Raw genomic sequence first — 23,672 nt, 5'->3', positions numbered from 1 at the left:
GGGGGTGGGGGGGTGGGGTTGAATGGGACCTCACATATATATTTTTAATGTAATATTATTACAAAGTCAATAAAAAAAAATTAAAAAAAAAAAAAACAGATATATGAATACACACACACACACATATATATATATGTAAGCTTGGTCTGTGACAAAATTGGCATGGCTTATCAGTAGATGAAGGATGGATTATTAAAAACAACAGGAGGGGAAGCAGATGTGGTTCAACTGGTTGCGCTCCCGTTCACCATATAGGAGACCCTGGGTTCGCGTTCCAGGGCCTCCTTGTGAAGGCAAGCTGGCCCACGCCCTCAGATAGCTGGCACAGCAAGATGATGCAACAAAGGGAGACAAGCAAACACAGAAGAACGCACAGCGAACGGACACAGAGAGCAGACAGCAAGCAAGTGGCAAGGGGGGATAAAGAAAATCTTAAAAAAAAACAAACAGCAGTAGCAGCACTGAATTGTTGGGCATCCACAGAAGAAATTAAATGGCAAAAAAGATAAGAGAAGCTATACCACCTCTCAGGAATCAGGCCATGAGATGAGATGTAACACTACCAGTTTGGTAAATTAAAAGTCCTGATAATATCTGTGAAGCAACTGTACCCCTCATCCATTACATAGTTTTATCTCATTTTTATAAAGGTTAAAATAGGCAAAACCAAATAATATATTGCTTGGGATACATACTATGGTGCTAAAATTATAAAGTAAAGCAAGAGAATGACTAACACAACATTCAGTTTTGTGGTTCCTTCTTGGGGTGAGAGGAAGTCGGAAATGGAGAGGAATACCTAGAGGGCTTTAAAGATTCCAGAACGTTCTATTTCTTAACCTGGGAGGTATATATATGTGTAAAACTGGGAGACCTATATGTATAGATAAAGGTATATACGTGTGTATATATATGCTTAAGGTACATACGTATCTGATATATATGCCTAAGATATATATACATGTATTCATTTAAAGATAAAAGTAAATAAATTATTGAATAACTAAAAACAGTAATAACATTGGTCATCACTTCAGCATGACAAGAAACATAAATTCAAGAAGGGTTTGTCTTCCTCCAAAAACACGGTGCAGAACTGTGTGTTTGTGTATTTCCATTTGGTTAAAAAATTAATTTTGTATATGTGTATTAATCAGCCAAAGAGGTGCTGACACAAAGTACCAGAACTCTGTTGGCTTTTATAAAAGCTATTTATTTGAGGTAGAAGCTTACAGTCACAAGGCCCTAGAGTCCAACAACTCAAGGTACCATAAGAGGTACTTTCTCACACAGTCATTGGCTATGTGTTGAAGCAAGATGGCGGGCGATGTCTGCAAGGGTTCAGCCTTCCTCTTTCTTCTTAAGGCTCTGTGGTCCCAGCTTCTTCCCGTCTCAGCTGTAGGCTGACATAAGGCTCCACTCTCTCCCCAAGGCTCGTTTCTCTCCAGGCTCAGCTGCTCTGTTCTCTTCACAAGGTCAGCTTAGACTATGAGGCTCGTCTCTTCCTGGAATAGAACCATTTCTATTCCTCTGTGTTCTTCTCTGTGTGTCTACTTCTGTGCGAGAGTTATGCTGATACAGCCTACCAAGGGGGTTCAGACTCAACCGTGCATGCCCTAAAGACATGGGCTAATCAAAGCCCTAATCTTAACATAATTTAATCAAAGACATCTCAGCTGAATCTAATACAAAGGGTATCGAGCCCAGAGGAAGAGAGCAGTTTACAAACATAATCAAATACCTTTTTTTTGGGAATTCATAAATAATATCAAACTGCTACAATATGTGCTTATGATTTTGGGGGGAATGTACCAACTAACTCCAGGAGGAATCATTAAGAAACTACTCATAGCGACTGCCTCAGGGCACGGAATGGACAGCAGGGATGGCAGGGATGGTTCTTTTTCACTTTCATACACTGATTTTTCCCTCTTGAGAATCTATTACTGAATGCAGCTCTCCTGTGGCACGCTCCGCGGTCACCAGGTAGTTGTTATTTTTAAGATTCCTAAACGGACCTCACTGCAGGGCTTGGGGGTGCCAGGGACGGGGAAGGGATTGGAGGAAAGGGAAGAATCAGACACGCGTATTTGGGAGGAGGTTGTTGCTTACAAGTGAGCTTCAGGGAAACACACCCTCGGTGTGTGTACCGGCTCTAGCAAGACACCCACCTCCCCTGAGGACCTGCAGCCGGAGAGACGCGGGTCCTGATCGCTGCTTTGAAAACCTGCCGGTTGGAGGAACCACGGAGAGGGGCTCCCCGAGAATGGGGGCGGCAGAAAGGGTTGGAGAGGACCAAGCAAGGGGTCCCACCCCAGCAGCCTCTCCCCCAGCCTCCGCTTGGCCAATGTACTAGAACGAGGCGGCAAAGCCGGCCTCCGGGCCGGGAAATGAAGAACTCCACGACCCTCCCTCCCTGGTTCCTCAGCAAGTTCCTGCTCCGGGTCCCAAGCGCGGCGCAGCAAAAACTACAACTCCCATTGGCCCCCGCGGCCGCCGCCCGCGGCGCGCAGGCGCAGAGCAGAGGCTGCCGGGAGCACGTTGCCCGGAGGCGGGGCGAACGCGCGCCGGGCGGAAGTCGGCAGCCCTGCCCGCCCGGCCCTGCCGCGCCGAGGCCCCGCCGCCCCCCGGGCTCCCGGAGCCTGGTCCCGAGCAGGTGAGTGACGGCTGCGCCCGCAACCCCCGGGCCCCCCAGCCACGGCCCCGGGGTCCGCCACTGACCCGCACGCTCCCTCCCCTTCCTATCGGAGCGGCGCGCCTGACCCAGACCCCAGACCCGCAGACCAGCCCCCCCGGAGCCTGGGGCGGGACGCCTCCCTTGGTCTGTGAGCGACAGTCTGCTTCTGTCTGGTGGCGGCGCCTCCCCCTCCGACCCCGAAGAGCGCGTTCCCTTTCTGCTCAGCGCGGGACACCTATCCCTGGGACCAGCGCCCCCAGCCCCCCCGTTCCCCTGCGAGCTCAGACATCACTCTACCTGCGCTGCGCAGCTCCTGGCCAGTAAGGAGCCCTCCGCTCGCCGACTGCCACCTTGTCACACCTGCAGCAAGCCCACCTTCCCTGCTGGCCTCATCCGCCCGGGGCTGGAGCTCTTCTCGCCCCCTCTGAGCAGCCCAGCTCACCTTCCTTCCTTTGGCCCCCACCCTCTCTGCCCGCATCCCAGCCTCTCTCTACCCTGCGCGCTGTCTGAGCTGGCGACTGGCACCTCTTCTCTGGGTCCTTGTTCCCAGGACCTTCATTCCTCCCTCCACGCCCTGCGTGTCCCTGGACCTGGCAGGGAGGCACCTTTGGCCCCTCTCCCAAGCACTTTCCCTCTCTGTGTCCCCCGGGGACCCTGAGCCTGTCGGTGTGCCGCTTTGTCTCTCCTTCCTGCCTCTGGGCTGAATGTTCACATGGTTCCCTGCCTCGTTTTCCCCAAAGCGTGAGTTTGGGAAGAGGAGGCTGCAGATGCCTACTGAGTCTCGCTGGCCAAAGCTTGGGAAAAAGCAAAGGACCTTTGGAAAGGAAGCATGCTGCCCCCTTCAGAGGGGTTGTCTCTGCAGCTTCTTCTTCCTCTCCCTCTGAGGACGATCGCCCCCCGCCTGGCTCCTTCCAGCAGCCCCCCTACCCCACAGGCCTCTCAGCAGAACCAGCCCCTGAGCCTGTGGGCACGGTGGGGCCGACAGGAGCAGCGTGGCCTCCCTGGCCCCTCCCTGCGGCCTCAATGGGTCTTCTGTGCATGCCTCAGGCCCCTGCTGAAAGGCACATTGAGGGAGCCGAGGCCTTTGCCCCTCCGGACTTGGCAAGGGCTTCCCGTCCTGCGCAGCCCAGAGCATCGTCAGGGGAGGGCACTCAGGTGAAACAAGGAGTATTCGTCCAGGCACTTGTGAGGCCACCACAGGGCCCAGGGGACAGAGAACTCCGGGTTCTCTCTTACCTTTTTCTTGCCAATAATCTGGTCGCTAAAGGTGATGTCACCTCACGGAGAGCTGGACGCAATCCGCGCCCTTTCGATTGTGCAGCCACCACCTTTTGCAAACATATTATCCCCCAGTCTCGGTGGAAATCTGATAATTTGATGACCTTCCATTAACTAAAAGCCCCCTTTCTCCCCAGCAAAGCTGAAACCCAAAGGTGGTTCAAGCCACGTTGTCATTTTAGGCACTGTGTTGGCTTAAGCCATGGGGGTTGGGGGACATTTTTACCTGCCGGAGCCACAGAGGCAGTGAGGAGAGACGCAGGCTTGTAGGAGCAGCTCCCTGCTGTGGTGGCGCCTCCTCCACATCCCTGAAGGTGCCATCTGGGGGGCGGGGTTCCAGTCCTGCAAGGGGGGGGCTCCCACAAATCCACGTGACCCAAGAGGCCCTCCAGGCATGGCGTGGCACTCTCAGGACAGGTAATAAATGTTGTAGCATTTTCTAAAACAGGATATCTGCACCCTGGGGCTATTGTGATTTGCCCCAAGTTCCAAAACAGATCAGTAGTAGAACAAGGAATTCATGTCCCTGTTGAACAGACATTTGTGGAATGGTATAAAAGATATTGAAGAAACAAGACAAGGAATTATTCTTTACTCTCTGGACTGTTGAGATTTCCTGGAAAGCTCTTATTAAAAGCCAGTGTTTAAGGGAATTAAGAACATATATTGCTTTTTAAAGACTTTCATGTTGCTTTTCCTTTTCATTAGCTTAAGATGATTAGTGGGGAAAGATAATCCTGATACTCTTCCCATCTGGGAAGATGCTTATTTTTCTCTTCTTGCCCCCGTTTATGTAGACTCCTATAACAAGTACCGTAATGAAATGGAACCCGCCACTCTGTTCCCAGCCCACTGCTGCACCCGGGGTGGGGGGGCAGAGCCCACACGTCCGTGCTCAGCCCGAGAGAGGGAGGCTTGTGCCCTGGGATGTGAGAAGGAGATGGGGCCAGGCCTCAAGACAGGGTGACAGAGCAGGTGGGAGTGGGCACAAGGTGGGCGGCCAGTCCAGGCTGCAGGGACTCGCTGGGTGGAATGAAAGCCGCAGTGAGGCTGGCCGTTGTGTTCCAGAAGTCTCACGCTGAGGACGGCAGGAGAAGGCTGAGAAGGAGTGTTCCGGCAGGCCTGGCTTGACTATGGGCTGGCTCTGGCAGTTATTGTGTCCCCTTGGCTCTGGGGTTATTGCGTCCCCTTGGCTCGGTTTATTGCATACCCTTGGCTCTGGCGTTATTATGTCCTCTAGGCTCTGGGCTTATTGCATCCCCTAGGCTCTGGCGTTATTGTGTCCCCTAGGCTCTGGCATTATTGTGTCCCCTTGGCTCTGGCGTTATTGCTTCCCTTTGGCTCTGGCGTTATTGCTTCCCCTTGGCTCTGGGGTTATTGCGTCCCCTTGGCTCTGGCATTATTATGTCCCCTAGGCTCTGGGGTTATTGTGTCCCCTAGGCTCTGGCATTATTGTGTCCCCTAGGCTCTGGCATTATTGCGTCCCCTTGGCTCTGGGCACTCTGGAAGGTGGCGCAGACGACGTGGGGTGTCGTCTGGGCTGTCACTCTCAGCTGGGAGGCCGTCCTTTTTGCCAGGCTCCCTCAAGGTATACACGATGGTACAGGTCACGCTCCCGCAGCCCTGTCGTGATGCCGGCTGCGTAGCCAGAGGGCCGCGGGCCCAGCGGGCAGGGCCTTGCTGAAGGGTCCTGGCTCGGGCAGGGCTGGAGGCCCTTTCCCTCCCCCTTGTGGCCGGCAGAGTAACGGCCCCCACGGCTGTCCACGTCCTGGCCCCGGAACCCGTGAATACGTGACCTTAACGTGGCCACGGGTCATCAGAGGTGCTGGTCAGCTGGCCTTAGAATAGGGTGACCTCGGGTGGGCCATGGGTGAGCACAGGGTCCCGAAAGTGAAGGAAGGAAGCAGAAGAGAATGAAGGCGGCGGTGGCGGAGAGGCACCGGGAGGCGCACGGCTGGTTCTGAAGACAGGAAGGGGCCCGAGCCAGGCGTGTGGTGGCCCCCACAGCAGGGAGGGGCAAGGAAGTGGCCTTTGCTGTAGGCTCCCCAGAGAGGAAGTCCCTGCCGACCCCGAGACTCAGCCCAGTGGGACCCCGTCGGACTTCCGGCCTGTGAGACGGTCCCTCGGCCATGCCGGGCAGCCATGGAGAACTGCCGCTTACCTCTCGGACAGGCGACATCAGAGCCGAACCCCAGACCGCCTTGCGGCCTGCTCTGGAAGGGAACCTCAGAACCCCTGTGGCACACCCCTGCCTCCGGGCCTCACTCGTCCACTGCCCCCGTCTCCCACCGCACACCCCGTGCCCCCGTCTCCCGCCCCACACCCCATTCCCCATCTCCCACCCCACACCCTGTGCCCCCGTCTCCCGCCACACATCCCATTCCCATCTCCCACCGCACACCCCCTGCCCCCGTCTCCCACCCCACTCCCCGTGCCCCCGGCTCCCGCCGCACGCCCCATTCCCATCTCCCACCCCACACCCCATGCCCCCGCCTCCCGCCCCACACCCCATTCCCCATCTCCCGCCCCACACCCCATTCCCCATCTCCCGCCCCACACCCCATTCCCCATCTCCCGCCCCACACCCCATTCCCCATCTCCCACCGCCCACCCCCTGCCCCCGTCTCCCACCCCACACCCCGTGCCCCCATCTCCCGCCCCACACCCCGTGCCCCCATCTCCCGCCCCACACCCCGTGCCCCCATCTCCCACCCTACACCCCGTGCCCCCGTCTCCCACCACACATCCCATTCCCATCTCCCACCCCACACCCCATGCCCCCGCCTCCCGCCCCACACCCCATTCCCCATCTCCCACCGCACACCCCCTGCCCCCGTCTCCCACCCCACTCCCCGTGCCCCCGGCTCCCGCCGCACGCCCCATTCCCATCTCCCACCCCACACCCCATGCCCCCGCCTCCCGCCCCACACCCCATTCCCCATCTCCCGCCCCACACCCCATTCCCCATCTCCCACCGCACACCCCGTGCCCCCATCTCCCGCCCCACACCCCGTGCCCCCATCTCCCACCCTACACCCCGTGCCCCCGTCTCCCACCACACATCCCATTCCCATCTCCCGCCCCACACCCCATTCCCCATCTCCCGCTACACACCCCCTGCCCGTCTCCCGCCCCACACCCCATTCCCCATCTCCCACCGCACACCCCATTCCTCATTTCCCGCCATACACCCCGCACCCCCGTCTCCCGCCGCACACCCCGTGCCCCCGTCTCCCGCCCCACACCCCATTCCCCATCTCCCACCCCACACCCTGTGCCCCCGTCTCCCGCCCCACACCCCGTGCCCCCGTCTCCCGCTACACACCCCCTGCCCCTGTCTCCCACCCCACACCCCATTCCCCATCTCCCACCGCACACCCCATTCCTCATTTCCTGCCATACACCCCGCACCCCCGTCTCCCGCCGCACACCCCGTGCCCCCGTCTCCCGCCCCACACCCCATTCCCCATCTCCCACCCCACACCCTGTGCCCCCGTCTCCCGCCCCACACCCCGTGCCCCCGTCTCCCGCCCCACACCCCATTCCCCATCTCCCACCCCACACCCTGTGCCCCCGTCTCCCGCTACACACCCCCTGCCCCTGTCTCCCGCCCCACACCCCATTCCCCATCTCCCACCGCACACCCCATTCCTCATCTCCCGCCATACACCCCGCACCCCCGTCTCCCGCCGCACGCCCCACCCACATCGGGGCAGGCGTTCAAAGGAGGAGAAGCCCTTGAACCTTCCCCTTGGGTTTTCGCAGGCCGGGCCATTCGTGCTTCGCTGACCCCCGCTGACCCCTGCTGACCCCGAGTGTTTTGGGGCGCTCCGAAGGTCGGGGCGGGGGGTGGACTTCGGCCTGCCTGCCCTGCGCCGCTTCCTGCCGTCCTCCCGCCCCACCCGGATCCTGAAGGGTGGAGCTGGCCCTCCGGCTGCCTGGCTGGCGGCTCCCACAGCAGGCAGGGGAGACGCCCGGGGCTCTGGGAGCTCCCCCCACCCCAGGGCCTCGTGCGGAGCCCGGTGCGGCCTGCGGGGGGCCCATGGAGGTAAGGGGTTCCTGAGCCCACCGCTCGCCGCCTCCGGGGCAGGCGGTGCCCAGGAGGACGCCCGCTGCCCCAGGCCGGGCACTTGCCCCCAGTGGCCCTGGAGCGGGCAGCGCTGCGCCAGGGCTCCCAGGCCTGGTGGTCAGAATCCCTGGGCCGATGAGCCAGCAGGCACTGAGGCCGGGGCCGTGCCAGCACCGCCCTGAGCAAGGCGGCCCAGGGCGCTCGGGCAGCAGTGGCTCCATGTCCTCTCCCAGGACGTTGCACCCCAGTGTAGGCTGGTGCCGGGTTCGGGGGCCGCAGGGCTGCGGTCGCCTTGGCTTCCGAAACAGAGACCGTCCTTGCAGGCCACCTGAACGGGTGAGCTGGGCCAGCAGGAGGACTTGTGACTTTACTGTAGCCCCTTGGTCCTGCTTCTCCTGCTCACAGGAAATCATGCTGCAGGTGGCAGGGCCAGCAAACTTGTTGGTGACAAGAAAGCAAATATTTACACTGAGTTTGGGGAGGTGTGGCTCCTTTGTCCCTTTCATCCTCGCCTTCCTCGTTGTCTTGGTTGTTGTTCACAGCTGGCAAAAATTTTTTTTTTAATCAAAATGCCAGCTGTCACCGCACCAGCCCTCCAGCAAAAGACCCTGCAGGCAGCAGACGGGCCTCTGCCACCGTGGCTGAGCCGCCATGCGTGGTGGGGAAAGCAAGGAAGAGGCATCGGCCTCACGCTTTTCCTTCTTCTACAAAAGTAATTCTTGGGACACTGCAGGAGGAACGAAGACCCAGGGTTGGTTTTGATCCAGAGGGAAACGTGGTTTCAGTGGCGACCCTAAGAGCGTCTTCTGGAAGGAGTGCCGCTGTCTCTGACAGCAGTTGTTCTCATACTGAACAGAGGGGGATCGAGTCCCGGGTTTTTCTGGCCCTCCCGCGGACCTTGAACCAAGCACGGTGGAAGCAGGGTCCCTTCCCTCCGTGGGCTCAGCGGGGCGAGTGGGCAGGTCGCTGCAGGCTGGCGCGGTGTGCACCGAGCAGAGGCGTGTCCCAGACATGGGGGCACAGGAGAACGGGGTCCCTGCCGTGCCGGGGCGTGCACTGGTTTTCTGTAACAAGGTTCTACCAACTGGCTGGCTTAAAACAACACATTTCCCTGGGTGGAAACGTGGGTGCCGCAGGCTGCAGCCCCCCTCCCGGCTCCCCAGGTGTATTAGTCAGCCAAAGAGGTGCTGATGTGAAATACCAGAAATTGGTTGGTTTCTATAAAAGGTATTTATTTGGGGTAGGAGCTTACAGATACCAGGCCATAAAGCATAAGTTACTTCCCTCACCAAAGTCTATTTGGAACAAGACGGCTGCTGACGTCTGCGAGGGTTCAGGCATCCTGGGTTCCTACGTTCCTGGGGCTTGCTTTACTCTGGCTTCAAGGTTCCTTCCTTCTTGGGGCTGGCTTCTCTTTCCTCTGGGTGCTGACTTCCCAGGGCTCTAGCTTAAGTCTTCAGCATCAAACTTCAAATTCAAAACTCCAGCTTCAGAAGCCCTCAACTCTGTCCTTTGCCATGCCTTTTATCTGTGAGTCCCCACCCACCAAGCTCAGTCATGCCCAGGTACAGGTCAGACTACAAGCATAATCCAGTATTTCTTTTTGGAATTCATCAATTATATCAACTGCTACACCGGGGCTGTGTGGAGACAGGGCACGAAGGGACATCCAGGGGACTCTAGACGGTTCCGTGTGGCCACTAAGGTGGGCGTTCCACTTGGAACAAGCTGCACGCGCAGAGCTCCGTGCGTTTGAACCGTGCACCTCGCCCCTCTGCGCAGCGCGAAAAGCCCCAGGCCCAAGGCCTTGACCCGGGAGAGAGCCGCGACACAGTCTGTAGGGAGAGCGTTCGCCCAGGACGGCCCAGCCAGGGGCCACACGGGCCATCGGGGGGACGGCGGCCTCAGCCCTGCAGGCTCTGCCGGCTGCTGCAACACCTCCGCCCGTCGCCGGGAGGGCGACCCCTGCAGGCTGATGGCGACTGCAGCGCGTCAGGAGAGCAGCGCGCAGTGGGCAGGAGCCTGTGGCCAGTCCCCTGTGGGGTCTGCACCATCGTTATCCGCAGTCCTGGAGGGGTCGTGAGGCTGCGCAAGGCGCAGCGCAGCTGGTGGAAGGCAGGGCCGAGGGGCCTGGCGGCCTGGGTGGGCAGGCCTTGGGAGCGGCCAGGGGGCTGGGGCAGGGGTAGGGGCCGGGGAGGGCCACAGTGGGGCCCCGGGCCTGCAGGCTGTGCGTTGAGTAGGGAGGGGCGGCTGCCTTCCCCGGGACTCCTGGGGGCGGGGGGGCCGTCGCCAGCCCAGCACATTCCTGGGGGGAACCTGTTTGGGGAGGAAACTGCATGTGGGGCGTTGGGTGCCTGTGGGGACCAGAGGCTTGGCCGGCGGGGGGCCTGATCTGGAACCCACTGGAAAGGGCCGAGTTCGAAAGGCTTTCGGCAGCGCCCCACGGAAGCCGAGCCCCTGGGAGAGACGCAGGGTGGGGCAAGGTCGGGGAAGGGAGGACACGCCTTCCCTGAGGCATGCAGGGCTGGAGGGTGGGAGCAGGGCGCTGTCCCTGCGGCCACAGAGGAGGGGGTGACACGTGGGGGGCACTCGCCAGGCAGGGCAGGTGCAGGACGCAGCGGGCCGAGAGGGCAGCCAGAGCAGGGGCGTGGGGAGGGCTTTCGGGGGGCTTCCACGTTGTGTGTGGGGGTGCAGCAGTAAGCATGCGTGCTCATGGGCCGGGTGGGAGCCGGGGGCACACAGATAGGGTCCCCCACCTCCCGGTGTGCGCAGAAATCCAGGAGAGGAGTTCAGAGCCTCACACCTGGGGCTGAGGGAGGGCCGCGTGGCAGCTGCCGCCTGCCCTGGATCCTGGAGCCCTGCGGTCGGAGGAGAGCCTGAATGTGCAGGAATCGAGAGCGGGACCCACCTTCCCACCTGAGGCCCCCCTCCTCCCCCTGAGCGCAGTGGCCAGCAGGGGCGCCCTTCTTGGGGGATGGGGTGGGGGGAGGGGCCCGGCCTAGAGGGCTCCTGAGAGGCCTGCACCCGCCGCCTGCCACTGAGGTTGGCGTGGCCGTCACCACGGCCCCCGGGAGGACGTGAGGCTCCTTGAGGGCCCGGGCCTGGCCTCGTGGGCACCTCAGTCCTGGGAGGGACCTTTTCTGAACCCCACCCTGCGGGCGAAAACTTCGGGCTCTGTGCAGAGAGTGAGGGGCGAGGCTGGGGCTCTGTGCTGTGCTTTTCCATCCTTTCGGGGCCCAGTGACAGCTGCAGAGGGGAGAGGAAGGGCCTCGGACCAGCGGTCGCGCGAGCAGTGGCCCCAGGGCTGCCCCGAGCCCCGGGCCTCGGCAGGAACGGCCTCTGCCGGTGCAGTCAGGCTGTGCACATAGTCAGGCTCTGTGCGCCTGGTCAGGCTGTGAGTGTGTAGTCAGGCTGTGCGCGTAGTCAAGCTGTGTGCGTGTACTCAGGCTGTGTGCATGGTCAGGCTGTGCACATAGTCAGGCTGTGTGCGTGTAGTCAGGCTGTGCACAGAGTCAGGCTGTGAGCATGTAGTCAGGCTATGTGCGTCTAGTCAGGCTGTGCGCAGAGTCAGGCTATGAGCGTGTAGTCAGGCTGTGTGTGTCTAGTCAGGCTGCACGCATAGTCAGGCTGTGTGTGTGTAGTCAGGCTGTGAGCGTGTAGTCAGGCTGTGCACATTGTCTGTGTGCACATCGTCAGGCTGTGTGCATGTAGTCAGGCTGTGCACATAGTCAGGCTGTGAGCATGTAGTCAGACTGTGCGTGTAGTCAGGCTGTGCACATAGACTGTGAGCGTGTAGTCAGGCTGTGTGCATGGTCAGGCTGTGTGCATAGTCAGGCTGTGTGTGTGTAGTCAGGCTGTGTGCATAGTCAGGCTGTGTGTGTGTAGTCAGGCTGTGCATAGTCAGGCTGTGCGCATGGTCAGGCTGTGAGTGTGTAGTCAGGCTGTGTGCATGGTCAGGCTGTGCGTGTGGTCAGGCTATGCACGTAGTCAGACTGTAAGCGTATAGTCAGGCTGTGTCTGCATGGTCAGGCAGTGTGCACAGACTGCGTGCATGCGCGTAGTCACACTGTGAGCGTTTGTGCCAAGGGCCGGGGCCTCGCTGATGGTGTCCCCCACAGTGCCAGGGCACAGCCCCCTCCCAACAGGGCACTGGGCGGCTGCCCTGCAGACAGACGGCTGTCCACCGCAGATGGCAGAGGCTGGCCCGGCACCTCCACAGCCACACAGAGCTGCCGCGGTCTGCGCAGATATGAGCACGGGGCAGGAGGCACTGCGGTCCTGGGGCTCGCCTAGCAGGGGTTCCGGAGCCCGGCTGTGGCCTGGGAGGAGCCGGCAGCCAGCCCAGCCCCGGTGGGCCCCTGGTCCTCGGGAGCTGACACAGACATGCCGGGCTCCAGGCTGCGAGCGCAGCTCAGACTCTCCCTGCGGTCTCTCGTGGTAATAGAAGGGCACCAGGGGACAGGTGCTGCCCGCAGCAGCAGGCAGGGAAGCAAGGGCGTCTGTGCTGACACGTGGTGTTCCCAGAGAAGTCAGGACTCAGGCGCTGGGCGCCGCTGCTCATGAAGCCGGGGACACGGGAAGGCAGATGCTGTGACGTCACAGGGTGGCACGCTCCAAGGACGGGTGGAGGGGGCATTGGGAGCAGGACGGCCCCCCTTCCCCAGCCCCGCCCACTCTGGCTTCCTTCTCCCCGGGCCTCCCGTGTCAGTGGGCCGAGGACAGGACCGCTGTGCTCCGGAAGCTTGCCTCCTGCGGAAGAGTAAGCACAGACGCCGTGGTCAGGGCTCAGGTCAGCCCAGGAAGCTGCAAGGGCCGCCAGGTGGTGGACATGCCGTTTATTCCAGGGAAGTCGGGGTCCAGGCTGTCGCCCTCCGCTCGGTGGGGGGCGATGGCGGCTTTGCGGGCGCTGATCTCTCCCCTGTTTCGGACGCAGGTCCCGCCTGGCGTCCAGGCTGATGCCTGCCCCTCTCCACGAGCGCCCGGAATGGAATGAGTCCATGCACTCCCTGCGGATCAGCGTGGGGGGCCTGCCCGTGCTGGCGTCCATGAGCAAGGCCGCGGACCCTCGCTTCCGGCCACGCTGGAAGGTCATCGTGCCCTTCCTCGTGGGCGCCGCCACCCTCTGGCTGCTCTACTCCCACCGCCCGCCCCCAGGCCGGGCCCCCGCACCCAACGCCCACAGCCGCAGGCTCGGCCCGCTGCCCCCTGACCGCTACAACGACACCTACCCCCTGTCGCCGCCCCAGAGGACGCCGGGCGGGATCCGGTACCGGATCGCGGTCATTGCCGACCTGGACACGGAGTCCAGGGCCCAGAAGGAAAACACCTGGTTCAGTTACCTGCAGCGGGGCTACCTGACCCTGTCGGACAGTGGGGACAGCGTGGCCGTGGAGTGGGACAAGGACGCTGGCGTGCTGGAGTCCCACCTGGCCGAGAAGGGGCGGGGCATGGAGCTCTCGGAGCTAGTGGTCTTCAACGGGAAGCTGTACTCCGTGGACGACCGGACGGGGGTCGTCTACCAGATCGAGGGCACCAGGGCCGTGCCCTGGGTCATCCTGTCTGACGGCGACGGCACGGTGGGCAAAGGTAAAGCGGCTGGGCAGGGACCCTGGAGGCACTGGGGGAGGAGGCGGGGTGCTGGTGGGGTCCACCCTGACCCCCCAGGAAGAGCCCGGCTCCCTGGCTGGCCCACGAGCACCCTCCCCAGCAGGGTTGGGGTCTTAGGTCATCACCAGAGGCCGCTTTCCGGGGTCGGCTCGGGCGCTGGCCAGTGCCGCTTGGGCGCCTGCAGGAACCGCTGCCTTTTCTCGACCTCTGAAGACACCCTAAGGTCATGCCTGGGTTGTAGCCACCAGGTACTTAGCCCTGAAGCCTTGGTGTCAGGTTCTCGTTTCGAACCAAGACCCCACCTTCCGGTTCTTCTAAAGATAGCCGTCTCCCGCTGCCCCTCGCCCTCCTGCATGCCAGCAGGAAGAGGGCCTGGGTGCACGCCGCTGGGACCCCGCTTGGTTGAAGTCTGACCTCGGACTCCCAGGCGACCCATCCACTGTGCTGGTCACCAGAAAGGAGCCCGAGCCTCGGGCCTGGGCCGGGGAGGCGCTGAGGGCACTGGGAAGGACCGACAGGCGACTCCGCGTCTGTCCCCGCTCCTGTGGGGGCTCTGCATTTTCTAGGAGGCCACCTCCCTGGCGGGCTCTCCAAGGCCAGAGGATGGGTTGCGTTCAAGTCACTGCAGCGGTGACGTCTCAGTGTTGGCTCTAGGCCAGGGTGGTGGACAGGTGGTGCCCGCTTCCCGCTCGGTCCGCAGGGCTTTGGGCAGCCATTGCGCAGTTCTGCCCCCACCCTCTGACAAGAGGGGGTAAGGGGAGTCCCTGGGCCTGCCCTGAGGTCGCCAGACAGGGGAGGCCAGAGAGATGGAGAAGGTCTCAGGAGGGGCCGGGGGCCTGGCGGGGGCACTGAGTGGTCCCTTCCCGAAGCCCTTGCACAGCCGCCTCCCACAGGTGCCGCTGCTTCTCCCGGGCGGCGTGGGGGCGGCGGGAGGCCGACCGCGCATTCGGGAAGGCAAGCCCGGTCCGGCTGGGCGTAGGGCAGTGGGGGTCTGCCGGAAGGGCACGTGCCCCCACAAAGTCCCGCAGTTTTGGAAAGGGAGCGCGGCTGCTGCGTGAATGAGTGAAACGAGGGCTTCGGCCTCGGCGCCCAGCTCTCCCGCACCCTCTCCGGCCCCCAAGCCTGGGGACACCACGGGGCAGTGAGCCTTCCCTGCTCTGTAGGACATCTTGGAGGGCACCTCTTGCGGGGAAGCAGATGTGCTCAGGCCGTTGGGCACTCGCCTCCCATGTGGGAGGCCGCAGGTTCAGTTCCCGGTGCCTCCTGGAGAAGGCGAGCAGACAAGCAGCAGACAGAGGAGGGAGCCGTGGGGGGCAGGGGCGGGGGCCAAGTAAAACAGATAACAAGTAAAAAAATAAACCTTTTAAAAAAAACAGCTCAGGATTTGAGAAAAATCTTAAGGTTGGGGTTACGGCTTGAGAAACGGGAGGAGAGGGGTTCGGAGGTGACCCATGAGGACAAGTGGCCACACCTTTCGGAAGAGGGTGAAGCAAGTGCAGAAGGAAGAGTTTAAATTGTGTAGAGGGTGGTCCCAGCAGAGTCCCTAGAGCAGCTGCTGAAGATGACGTCTTCCCAGGAGGGAGGGGAGAGGGCCAAGGAAGCGGGGGAAGGGGCGGGCCCCCGCGCACGTGTGCGGCTCCTGAGGCCCCAGGCCGGCCCCCGCGCCCTGTCCCTTTCCACAGCCTCTGCTGTCCCTTCCCACAGCCTCTGCGGAAGTTCGGGGGTGGGGGGGCCCAGGCAGCCGGTGGGTGGGGGGGCCAGCGGGGGCCCAGGGCGGGCCCCGGGGTCATCCGGCCCCACCGTGCCGTCTCGTCGCCGCAGGCTTCAAGGCCGAGTGGCTGGCTGTGAAGGACGAGCAGCTGTACGTGGGTGGCCTGGGCAAGGAGTGGACCACCCCCACCGGGGAGGTGCTGAACGAGGACCCCGAGTGGGTGAAGGTGGTGGGCCGCAGCGGCAGCGTGCGCCACGAGAACTGGGTGTCCAGCTACCACGCCCTGCGGGCCGCCGCGGGCATCCGGGCCCCAGGTAAGAGGCGAGGCCCGGGGCGGGGGTCCCTGGAGGCTGGGCCGGCCAGGCGCTGGTTTCTGCACTTTGCCTCCTTGGTGGGGTTTGAGCACATCGGCTGCCCCCTGGTGCCGTGGGCTCGCCCCAACAGACCCAGACCCGGCCCCCCAGGCTGGATTTGGGCTCGTGGGTGACCTGTCCCCATTCCCTGGGGGGCGGAGCCGGGGACCAGCACACCTGGCCCAGGGGCAGCAGGAGGGGCGACCGGCGGGGAGAGTCGGAGCTCTGCAGGGGGCGGGCTGGTGTCCCTGGGGTCTGCCCCACCTGCTGGGGCCATGGGGGGCAGGGGCCACGAGGGGCGACCCAGCCCAGGCCTTGCTCACTCTCCGCACACGTGAAAGGGGTGGTGCCCCCCTGCAGCTGCAGGGCCAGCCCCCCCCACACCCTGACCTGTTCTTCCCAGGGCTCTGAGTTGAGCAGAAATGAACAGGCAGAGCTCGTGGGGTTTGCTTAGGGCACCGCGGGCAGGGGCGGCTCTGTGGGGCCTCAAAGCCTGCACGTGCTCGGCGCCCCAGATATTTTGAGACCAAGAACAGGTTGAACTAGGACGAGTTAAAGAAAAGCAGAGTAGGGGCGCCACTGTGGGCTGATGGGAACCCCAGGTGAGCACTGAGGTTCCCAGCACCCCAACACTGGGTGGGGGAAGGAAGCACATGAGCCCCAAAGCGGCTGGGGAGCTGGGGTCCCCTCCCCCGTGGGATGTGCACTGGGCTATGGGGTGTCCATGTGTCCCCGGGGGGGCATATGTAAGCCATGGTATGTCTGTGTGTCCCTGGGGGGCGTGCATGAGCCGCAGCGTGTCTGTGTGACCCCAGGGGGCGTGCGTGGGCCATGGTTGTCCGTGTGTTCCCAGGGGGCGTACGTGAGCCGTGGTGTGTCTGTGTATCCCCATGGGGCTTGTGTGAGCCGTCGCGTGTCTGTGTGTCCCCAGGGGGTGTGCGTGAGCCATGGTGTGTCCGTGTGTTCCCGGGGGGCTTACATGAGCCATGGTTTGTCTGTGTGTCCCCATTGAGCTTGCTTGAGCCATGGCATGTCCATGTGTCCCCGGAGGGCATGTGTGAGCCATGGTGTGTCTGTGTGTCCCCACTGAGCTTGCTTGAGCCGTGGCGTGTCCATGTGTCCCCGGGGGGCGTGCGTGAGCCATGGTGTGTGTGTGTCCCCGGGGGGCGTGCGTGAGCCGTGGCGTGTCCGTGTGTTCCCAGGCTACCTCATCCACGAGTCGGCCTGCTGGAGCGACACGCTGCAGCGCTGGTTCTTCCTGCCACGCCGCGCCAGCCACGAGCGCTACAGCGAGCAGGAGGACGAGCGCAGGGGCACCAACCTGCTGCTGAGCGCCAGCCCCGACTTCAGCGACATCTCGGTGCGCCGCGTCGGGGAGGCCGTCCCCACGCACGGCTTCTCCTCCTTCAAGTTCATCCCCAACACCGACGACCAGATCATCGTGGCTCTCAAGTCGGAGGAGGACGGTGGCCAGGCTGCCACCTACGTCACGGCCTTCACGCTTGATGGGCGCCTCCTCCTGCCCGAGACCCCCATCGGGAGGGTGAAGTACGAGGGCATCGAGTTCATCTAGGACCCCGGCGCGCAGGGCGCAGGGCGCAGGGCGGTGTCCGCCGCGGCAGGACTCGCGTTGTACCCAATCTGGAGGACTGTCCTCTTAGACTGTTCTCGGGGCCGGGCACGTGTGCAGGTTTGGAGAGCTCCAGGAGGTGGGCTTCAGCCCCCTGCCTAGCGGCAGTGGGGACGCAGGACCCTCCGAGCCAGGAAGGGGCGGGGGTCCCGCGGCGGCCCCGCGGCGGCCCACCCGGGGTTGTTTGTTGGCCCAGCGCGTGCCTCTGCGCTGCCATCTGGTGGCCACAAGCGGCCACTGCGCCCCTTAGTTTGGGCCCTCGTTTTCACGCCCTTTCTCCTACCTGTTCTTCTGTTCAATAAATACCTATTGAACAGCTCTTGGTGTCCAGCACTGTGCCCCGCCCCAGGCCACACAGCGTGGACTCCTGGGCCACCCCTTGTCCTCTGACCTTGTGAGCCCCGGCGTCCTCTGCCCCCCTCGTCCTCGGAGAAGGAAATGTTTACATAGCAGGGCCCTGAGAGCCGGGGCGTCTGCCCGAAACGGCCGCGGGAAAGAGGACCTGCCCCCCGGCTCCCCAGCCCCGCGTGGCACATCTGGACTTCAAATACCCAGCGCTCCGTTTTCTCCCTTCTGGAAACTTCTGTAGCTGAGTAGCACTTTGAAGTTTAATTATTAACTTATTTTAATTAAAGCAATTTGATTCCTTAAAAAACTGAATCACCGTATCTTATCACACAGAACAGTCTTAGAGTTATACAGATCCCCTCCCAGCTGTGGAGGAAGCTGGAATTAAGCAGTTAGTCGGTAAGGTGAGGTTTGCAGTGTCTCTAAGTCCTTGGCTCACGGATGCAAAGATAAACATTGCCTTTTCCCTGCAGCTCTCTGGAATCATCCTGCCTTTAAAGATTGCAGTGAACAACTTGAATGTTTTATTTCCCGACATGCCTCCCCCTGCCCGGCTCTGGGCTGGAGACGGCGCGTCTGGGAGCGAGGCCTGCCCTTCCCTGGAGTTTCTTCTGCCGCCCTGACCCCTCCCCTCTCCAGGGGGGATTTTGCAACCTCCTTTCCACGGAAACGCTTTACCCAAGCTTTGGCTGGCCCTAGATCCCTGCCTCCTCCTCTTGGCTCTCCAGGGTCCAGGCAGGCCGTGGGGCTTGGGGAGAGGTCAGCTGCCGGCACAGCCGCTGGGGGCTGTTGGTCAGCCCTCCGTGACCCCCCCCCCCAAAGCTACCTCATTTCTGTGTGTTCCCTCGTGACGCTGTCCCAGGAGCACGGCCGGGCAGGCGACGGGCCTCCGAGCACTCCGCCAGCGCGCTCCTGGCCGGCCCACTCTTCCTCCCCCGAGCCTTAATTCAGCCTCTTGGAGGGAACCCGGGAAGGGCTTCCTTTCTTGCGCTGGCTGTCTCTTCCTTCCACCCGAGAACAAACCGCAAACTAAGTGGAAACGCGCTGTTGAACGTGACCCGCCTACCTGGAGCTCTGCTCCCGTGGGCACCGCCCCGACGAGCCCAGGGCTTCTCCTCGGCCTGGCTGCGCCCTCGCCCAGTCCTCGACAATCGTCAGACGCCAGGGCCGCGTGTTTAACAACACGTGGCGGCAGGGAGGTGGGAGGGTCGGGGCGGTTGTCGAGTAGAGGCGTTTCTCAAGCAATCCCGTTGGCTCCTGGGCCGCTGCCGAGGTGCCCGGAAGCAGCATTTTCACCCAGGTGGTGATTTTCAGATGCTTTAACGCTAGCCTTTCCCCCTCGCCCTCTGTGTACCACTGTAAGCATTACGATGTGCCTCCTGCCCGCTGGATCCACGTTTTATAAATAAAGTGTCAGAGGGAAACGTGAACGCTCGCCTCCTGGTCTGTGCTGGCTGTCTGCGAAGGGCGCGTCCCTGGGTGACACATGGCAGGAAGGTGACAACACGCTTCCGTGGGGGGCACGGTCTGCCAGGGACCACAGCCAAGTAGAGAGCAGAATTCTGAACACGGGGTCTCCGTGGCACAGGCGCCGTGGCTGGCCGGGCTCGGGGAAACCGGGGCATCCAGCCCAGCTCTCCCTAAAGCCGCTCCCGAAACACCAGTCACGATGCTCCGAGAACTGCCGGGGGCCACTCCTCGCTGCCCGGCCTGGGGCAGACAGCCTGACCCTGCCGTCCTGTCTGTGCCTCAGTGTGCCCGTCCATAGGAGGAAGATGGCGATAGAGCCACTTCCTAGGGTTATTGTGAATTTGAAATGGATTAATTCACATAAAGCTCTTAGCAAATGCCTGCCCATCGGTAGCACTCAGTTACCCATTTTGTTGCTGCTAAGCCGAGGAGAGGCATCTGGAAGGCTGCCGGGAAGCAGGTCAAGCTCAGGCACGAGGCCTGGACTGATTGGGCATCGCCAACGCGGCTGACGAACCCGCGGGAACGCATGAGCTCGTTCCAAGGAATACGCAGAGTGGCAAGACGTCCTAAAGCTGAAACCTCGGGAGCACAGAGAGAGGCTTGAATTAGAGCGAGAGAAAAGCAGGGGGTCCGACATCTGGGGTCCCTGCAGGCTGCCACTCCTCTCCCCAGGGCTGACCTGAGTTAACTCTGGCCCTGGGGGTCCCAGGAGGTGACCGGCAGGAGGAGGGGGTGCTGCTGGGGTTGCCGGTTGCCTCCCGCAGGGTGTGGGGTGGCCTCGGGGTTCTCTCCAGGCAGCTCCTCGACCCCACCCTCTCCTGGGCTCCAGGAGCTGCGCCCGCCCTTGTCCCTGCTGGCCCAGAAGGGAGGAAGCGCCACTGTCAGCAGCCCCCGGGGACCACACCCACCCTTGTGGTTTGCCTACCCCCTGCTCACACCAGCGTAAATGGTCCCTTGATTAAGCCCCATAGATGATCCTGACCTGCGGGTGCCGTCTCTCTCCTGCTGCAGTGCAGCCAGGGCAGAGAATGTTTCAAGAAGGAGAGGATGGCCGAGGAGGGAGCTCAGGTAGGACAAGGCTGGGACATACCCGTCGGTGAGGTTGCAGGAAGGCTGTGCTGGTCTCACCCTCCCTTGGGAGAACAGCTCAGTCAAGCAGGAAGGGTGGGAGCCGGTCAAGGCACAAATAGAAGACAAGAAGCTGCAAACAGGACAAAGGGACTGAAAGTAAATTCTTGGCCATCTCTTGAAGAAGCCATTATACACTGGACTCACAAAGTAGCTCGTGGCACTCTTGTGTGTCCAGCGTGCATTTTGTTAGCAAAAAGAAAAGTCATCTCTGAGCTGTGTGGGGAAGTCATGAGATGGTGAGCTAATTTCTTTTCAAGTGTTAATCCTGTCTTAGGCACTTTAAATTGGTAAGTTTTATGGTAGGTAAATTATAACTTAATGAAACTGTTAAAAGATATAGATAAAGAAAAAATAAAATACCTTTACACAAAGAAAATCCCAGGCCCAGATGACTTCATTGGTGAATTCTACCAAACATTTAAGAGATGAACAATACTAGGCCAACACAGAATCTTCCAGAAAATGGAGGATGCTGGAACACTAGCCAGCTCATTTTGTGAGGACAAGAAAAGAACAACAGAAACCAGTAGATGCAAAAGTCCTTAAGCACAAGTTTACCAAGTTGAATCCAGCAATTTATAAAAACAAAAATACATCATGACAAAGTGGTAGGTAAATCACAGGAATGCAAGGTTGGTTTAACATTCTAAAATCAGTGTAATTTACCATCTTAGACTCAAAAGGAGAAGCTATATGATAATCTCAAAAGATGCCTAAAAAACCTTTGGCAAAATCCAACAACTATTCATGATAAAAACTTAGCAACTAGCAATAGAAGGGACTTCCTTAATCTGGTAAAAAAAAAAAAAAAAAAATCACACTTCATGGCAATAGGTTGACTGTTTTTCCCCTAAGACTGGGAACAAGACAAGAATTTCTACTCACCACTTTTTTTCATCATTCAATTTAATTTTTTTTTTCAAACAGTTTTAGACCACACAGAAGTTGTAAAAATAGTCTAGAAAAGCCTGCAGCTTCCTCCATTGATAACATCTTACATAACTAGAGTACAGTTACCAAACTCAGAAAATTGACCTGGTTCTCATCATTTTTACTCATTGTCCTATTGAATTATTTACTCCTCATCTTTAAGCCAGGACTCTAAGACAAGAGAAAGAAAAGTTCTTCAGACTGGAAAGAAAAGAATAAAATTGTCTTTATTCAAAATGACACGACCCACCAGGTAAAAAAAGAAAAGCCTAAGAAACAAGCAAAACAATAAAAACAAAAACTTCTTGAACTAATAATTGAATTTAACAAAGTTGTAGGATATAGGGTCCATAAACAAAAATCAATTGTACTTCTATTGAGCTGCACTGAACTATTAGAAGTTGAAATTTAAATAAATAGTGCCATTCACAGTATCACCAAAAAACATGAAATACTCATATACCAATCCAGCAAAATGTGTGGAAGACCTGTGTGCTAAAACTACAAAATAATGAAAGAAGCCAAAAAGACCCCAATAAATTGGATGATGGTCTTTGTGGACTGGAAGACTCAATTTTGAAAAAGAAAAACAAATTTGAAGGACTTACACTATCTGACTTGAAGACGTGACATGCAGTTACAACCACAACAGTGTGACGCTGGCCTAAGAGTAGACGTAGAGCCCATTGGACCAGGGCGGAGTCCAGAGGAAAGCTCATGTGCACATGGTCACGGATTTTCATCAAAGGTGCCGGGTAGTTCAGAGGGGAAGGATCCTCTCCCCACCCATGGTGCTGGGTCCACGCTATGCTACATGCAAGTCATATATCTGATAAATGACGTGTTTATCCAGAATATAAAAACACGCTTCCCTCAATGATAGGACAAACAACCCAATTCAGAAAACATGTACGAGATCTTAATAGACATTTCTGTTATACACAGGGAAGCGGATGTGGCTCAAGCAATTGGGCTCCCGTCTACCATAAGGGAGGCCCCAGGTTGGATTCCCAAGGCCTCCTGGTGAGGGCAAGGTGGCCTGAGCCACGGGAAGCTGGCCTGCGCTGCGGAGAGCTGACAGCCCACACCACGGAGAGCTGGTGGCCCACACCGCAGAGAGCTGGCGCAGCAACAAAGGGAGACGCAGAGGAGAGAGAGTGAGAGACACAGCAGACCAGGGAGCTAAGGTGGCTCGGGCAGTCGAGTGCCTCTCTCCCACACAGGAGGTGCCAGGAATCAGTTCCTTGTGCCTCCTAAAGAGAAAGACGAGAAGAAAGGACAAGCAGACATGAAAGAATACGCAGCTAATGGACACAGAGAGCAGACAGCGAGCACAAACAACAAGGAGGGGGATAAAATAAAATTTAAAAATTTAAAAAAGATACATGGATGGCAAGCATATGAAAAGATGCTCAATATCATTAAAACGGCAATGAGATTCCGCTACACACCTGCTAAAATGGCTAATATTTAAATGCTAGACAATACCAATTATTGGTGAGGATTTGGAACCCTGGAATGCTAGGTGAAATAAATGTCTAGTAAGAATGCAAAATGGAAAGCATTTTGTCAGTTTCTTAAAAGGTTAAATATACACCTACCATATGGCCCAATCATCCTCCTCCTCGGTATTTTACAAAAGAAATGAAAGCTTAGGTTCGCACAAAGCCTTGTATCCAAATAACCACAACAATTTTATTCGTAGCAGTAGAGCCCTGGAAATGACTCGACTATCCCACAGTGCATAAACAGAGAAAGAAATTGTGGCGCATCCATTCAGCGTTCCGCTGTTCAACAAAAGGAAACGGGAAGAATGACTGACCTTCGCGATGATGGGGAAGAGTCTCAGAAGCTGGTAAATAAAAGCAGCGGGACACGGATTGCATTCCGCATGACTCGGCTGACGGGGACTCCCAGAACCGTAGCAGGCAGCAGGGCGGTGGTTGCAGGAGGGGAGGTTATCGGCCTCAGAGGGAAAAGGGGAGCGTTCGGGGATGATGAAAACGTTCCGTATCGTGACTCTCATCGTGGTTACCACCTGCACCTTTGTCAAAATGCTGTCAGCACGTTTTTCTTTATGTCAATTGTATCTCCATAAAGCTGATCTGTTAGAAAAGGAAGGAAGGAAGCCTGTGAGTCTGAGTCCCCCTCCTCCTTCCCGTGGCACAGCCTTGGCAGCTTATCTCACCTCCCCAGGCCTCAGTTTCCCCATCTATCAAAGGGCAGCTCCTTCACCCAACACTCGGAGTATTAAAGGAATCAAATCTTGTCAAAGGTTTACTTAGCACCGGGATAAATTAATGCTCGCTTTTATTTTATTTATTTGGCAGGTGTATTAGTCAGCCAAAGGGATCCTGATGCAAAATACCAGAAGTCGCTTGGTTTTTATAAAGGGCATTTATTTGGGGTAGGAGCTTACTGTTACCAGGCCATAAAGCAGAAGTTACTTCCCTCACCAAAGTCTA

The 23,672-nt window shown here is 59.0% G+C and overlaps 1 protein-coding gene and 2 long non-coding RNA genes across 4 annotated transcripts; 1 reads left to right on the top strand and 2 right to left on the bottom strand.

The window, feature by feature from the left end:
• Window positions 1–1,192: 1,192 nt before the first annotated feature.
• Window positions 1,193–4,276, bottom strand: LOC131274880 (uncharacterized). Its single transcript, XR_011646964.1, has 2 exons — window positions 4,182–4,276; window positions 1,193–1,505 (listed from the first exon to the last, which is right to left on the bottom strand). It is a non-coding gene; the product is annotated as an uncharacterized lncRNA (long non-coding RNA).
• On the top strand, window positions 2,564–19,103 carry CANT1 (calcium activated nucleotidase 1). Of its 2 annotated transcripts, none has more exons than XM_004460449.5 (4): window positions 2,564–2,656; window positions 12,958–13,610; window positions 15,453–15,656; window positions 16,898–19,103. In XM_004460449.5, the coding sequence occupies exons 2-4, from the start codon at window positions 12,980–12,982 to the stop codon at window positions 17,266–17,268; spliced, it is 1,206 nt and encodes a 401-aa protein (XP_004460506.1). In that variant the 5' UTR covers window positions 2,564–2,656; window positions 12,958–12,979; the 3' UTR covers window positions 17,269–19,103. The 2 variants fall into 2 exon arrangements, with proteins under 2 accessions (XP_004460506.1, XP_071066935.1); XM_071210834.1 differs by lacking the exon at window positions 2,564–2,656 and adding an exon at window positions 7,877–8,003.
• Window positions 19,104–19,158: 55 nt separating this feature from the next.
• LOC105746296 (uncharacterized) lies at window positions 19,159–23,303 on the bottom strand. The gene is made up of 3 exons (XR_001118730.4): window positions 23,030–23,303; window positions 20,237–20,347; window positions 19,159–19,718 (listed from the first exon to the last, which is right to left on the bottom strand). It is a non-coding gene; the product is annotated as an uncharacterized lncRNA (long non-coding RNA).
• Between the last annotated feature and the right edge of the window lie 369 nt (window positions 23,304–23,672).

Source organism: Dasypus novemcinctus, chromosome 21 (assembly GCF_030445035.2).
Source record: "Dasypus novemcinctus isolate mDasNov1 chromosome 21, mDasNov1.1.hap2, whole genome shotgun sequence".
Taxonomy (NCBI): domain Eukaryota; kingdom Metazoa; phylum Chordata; class Mammalia; order Cingulata; family Dasypodidae; genus Dasypus; species Dasypus novemcinctus.
The sequence above is the reverse complement of the archived record's forward strand: the minus strand, read 5'-3'. Positions and strand labels throughout refer to the sequence as shown.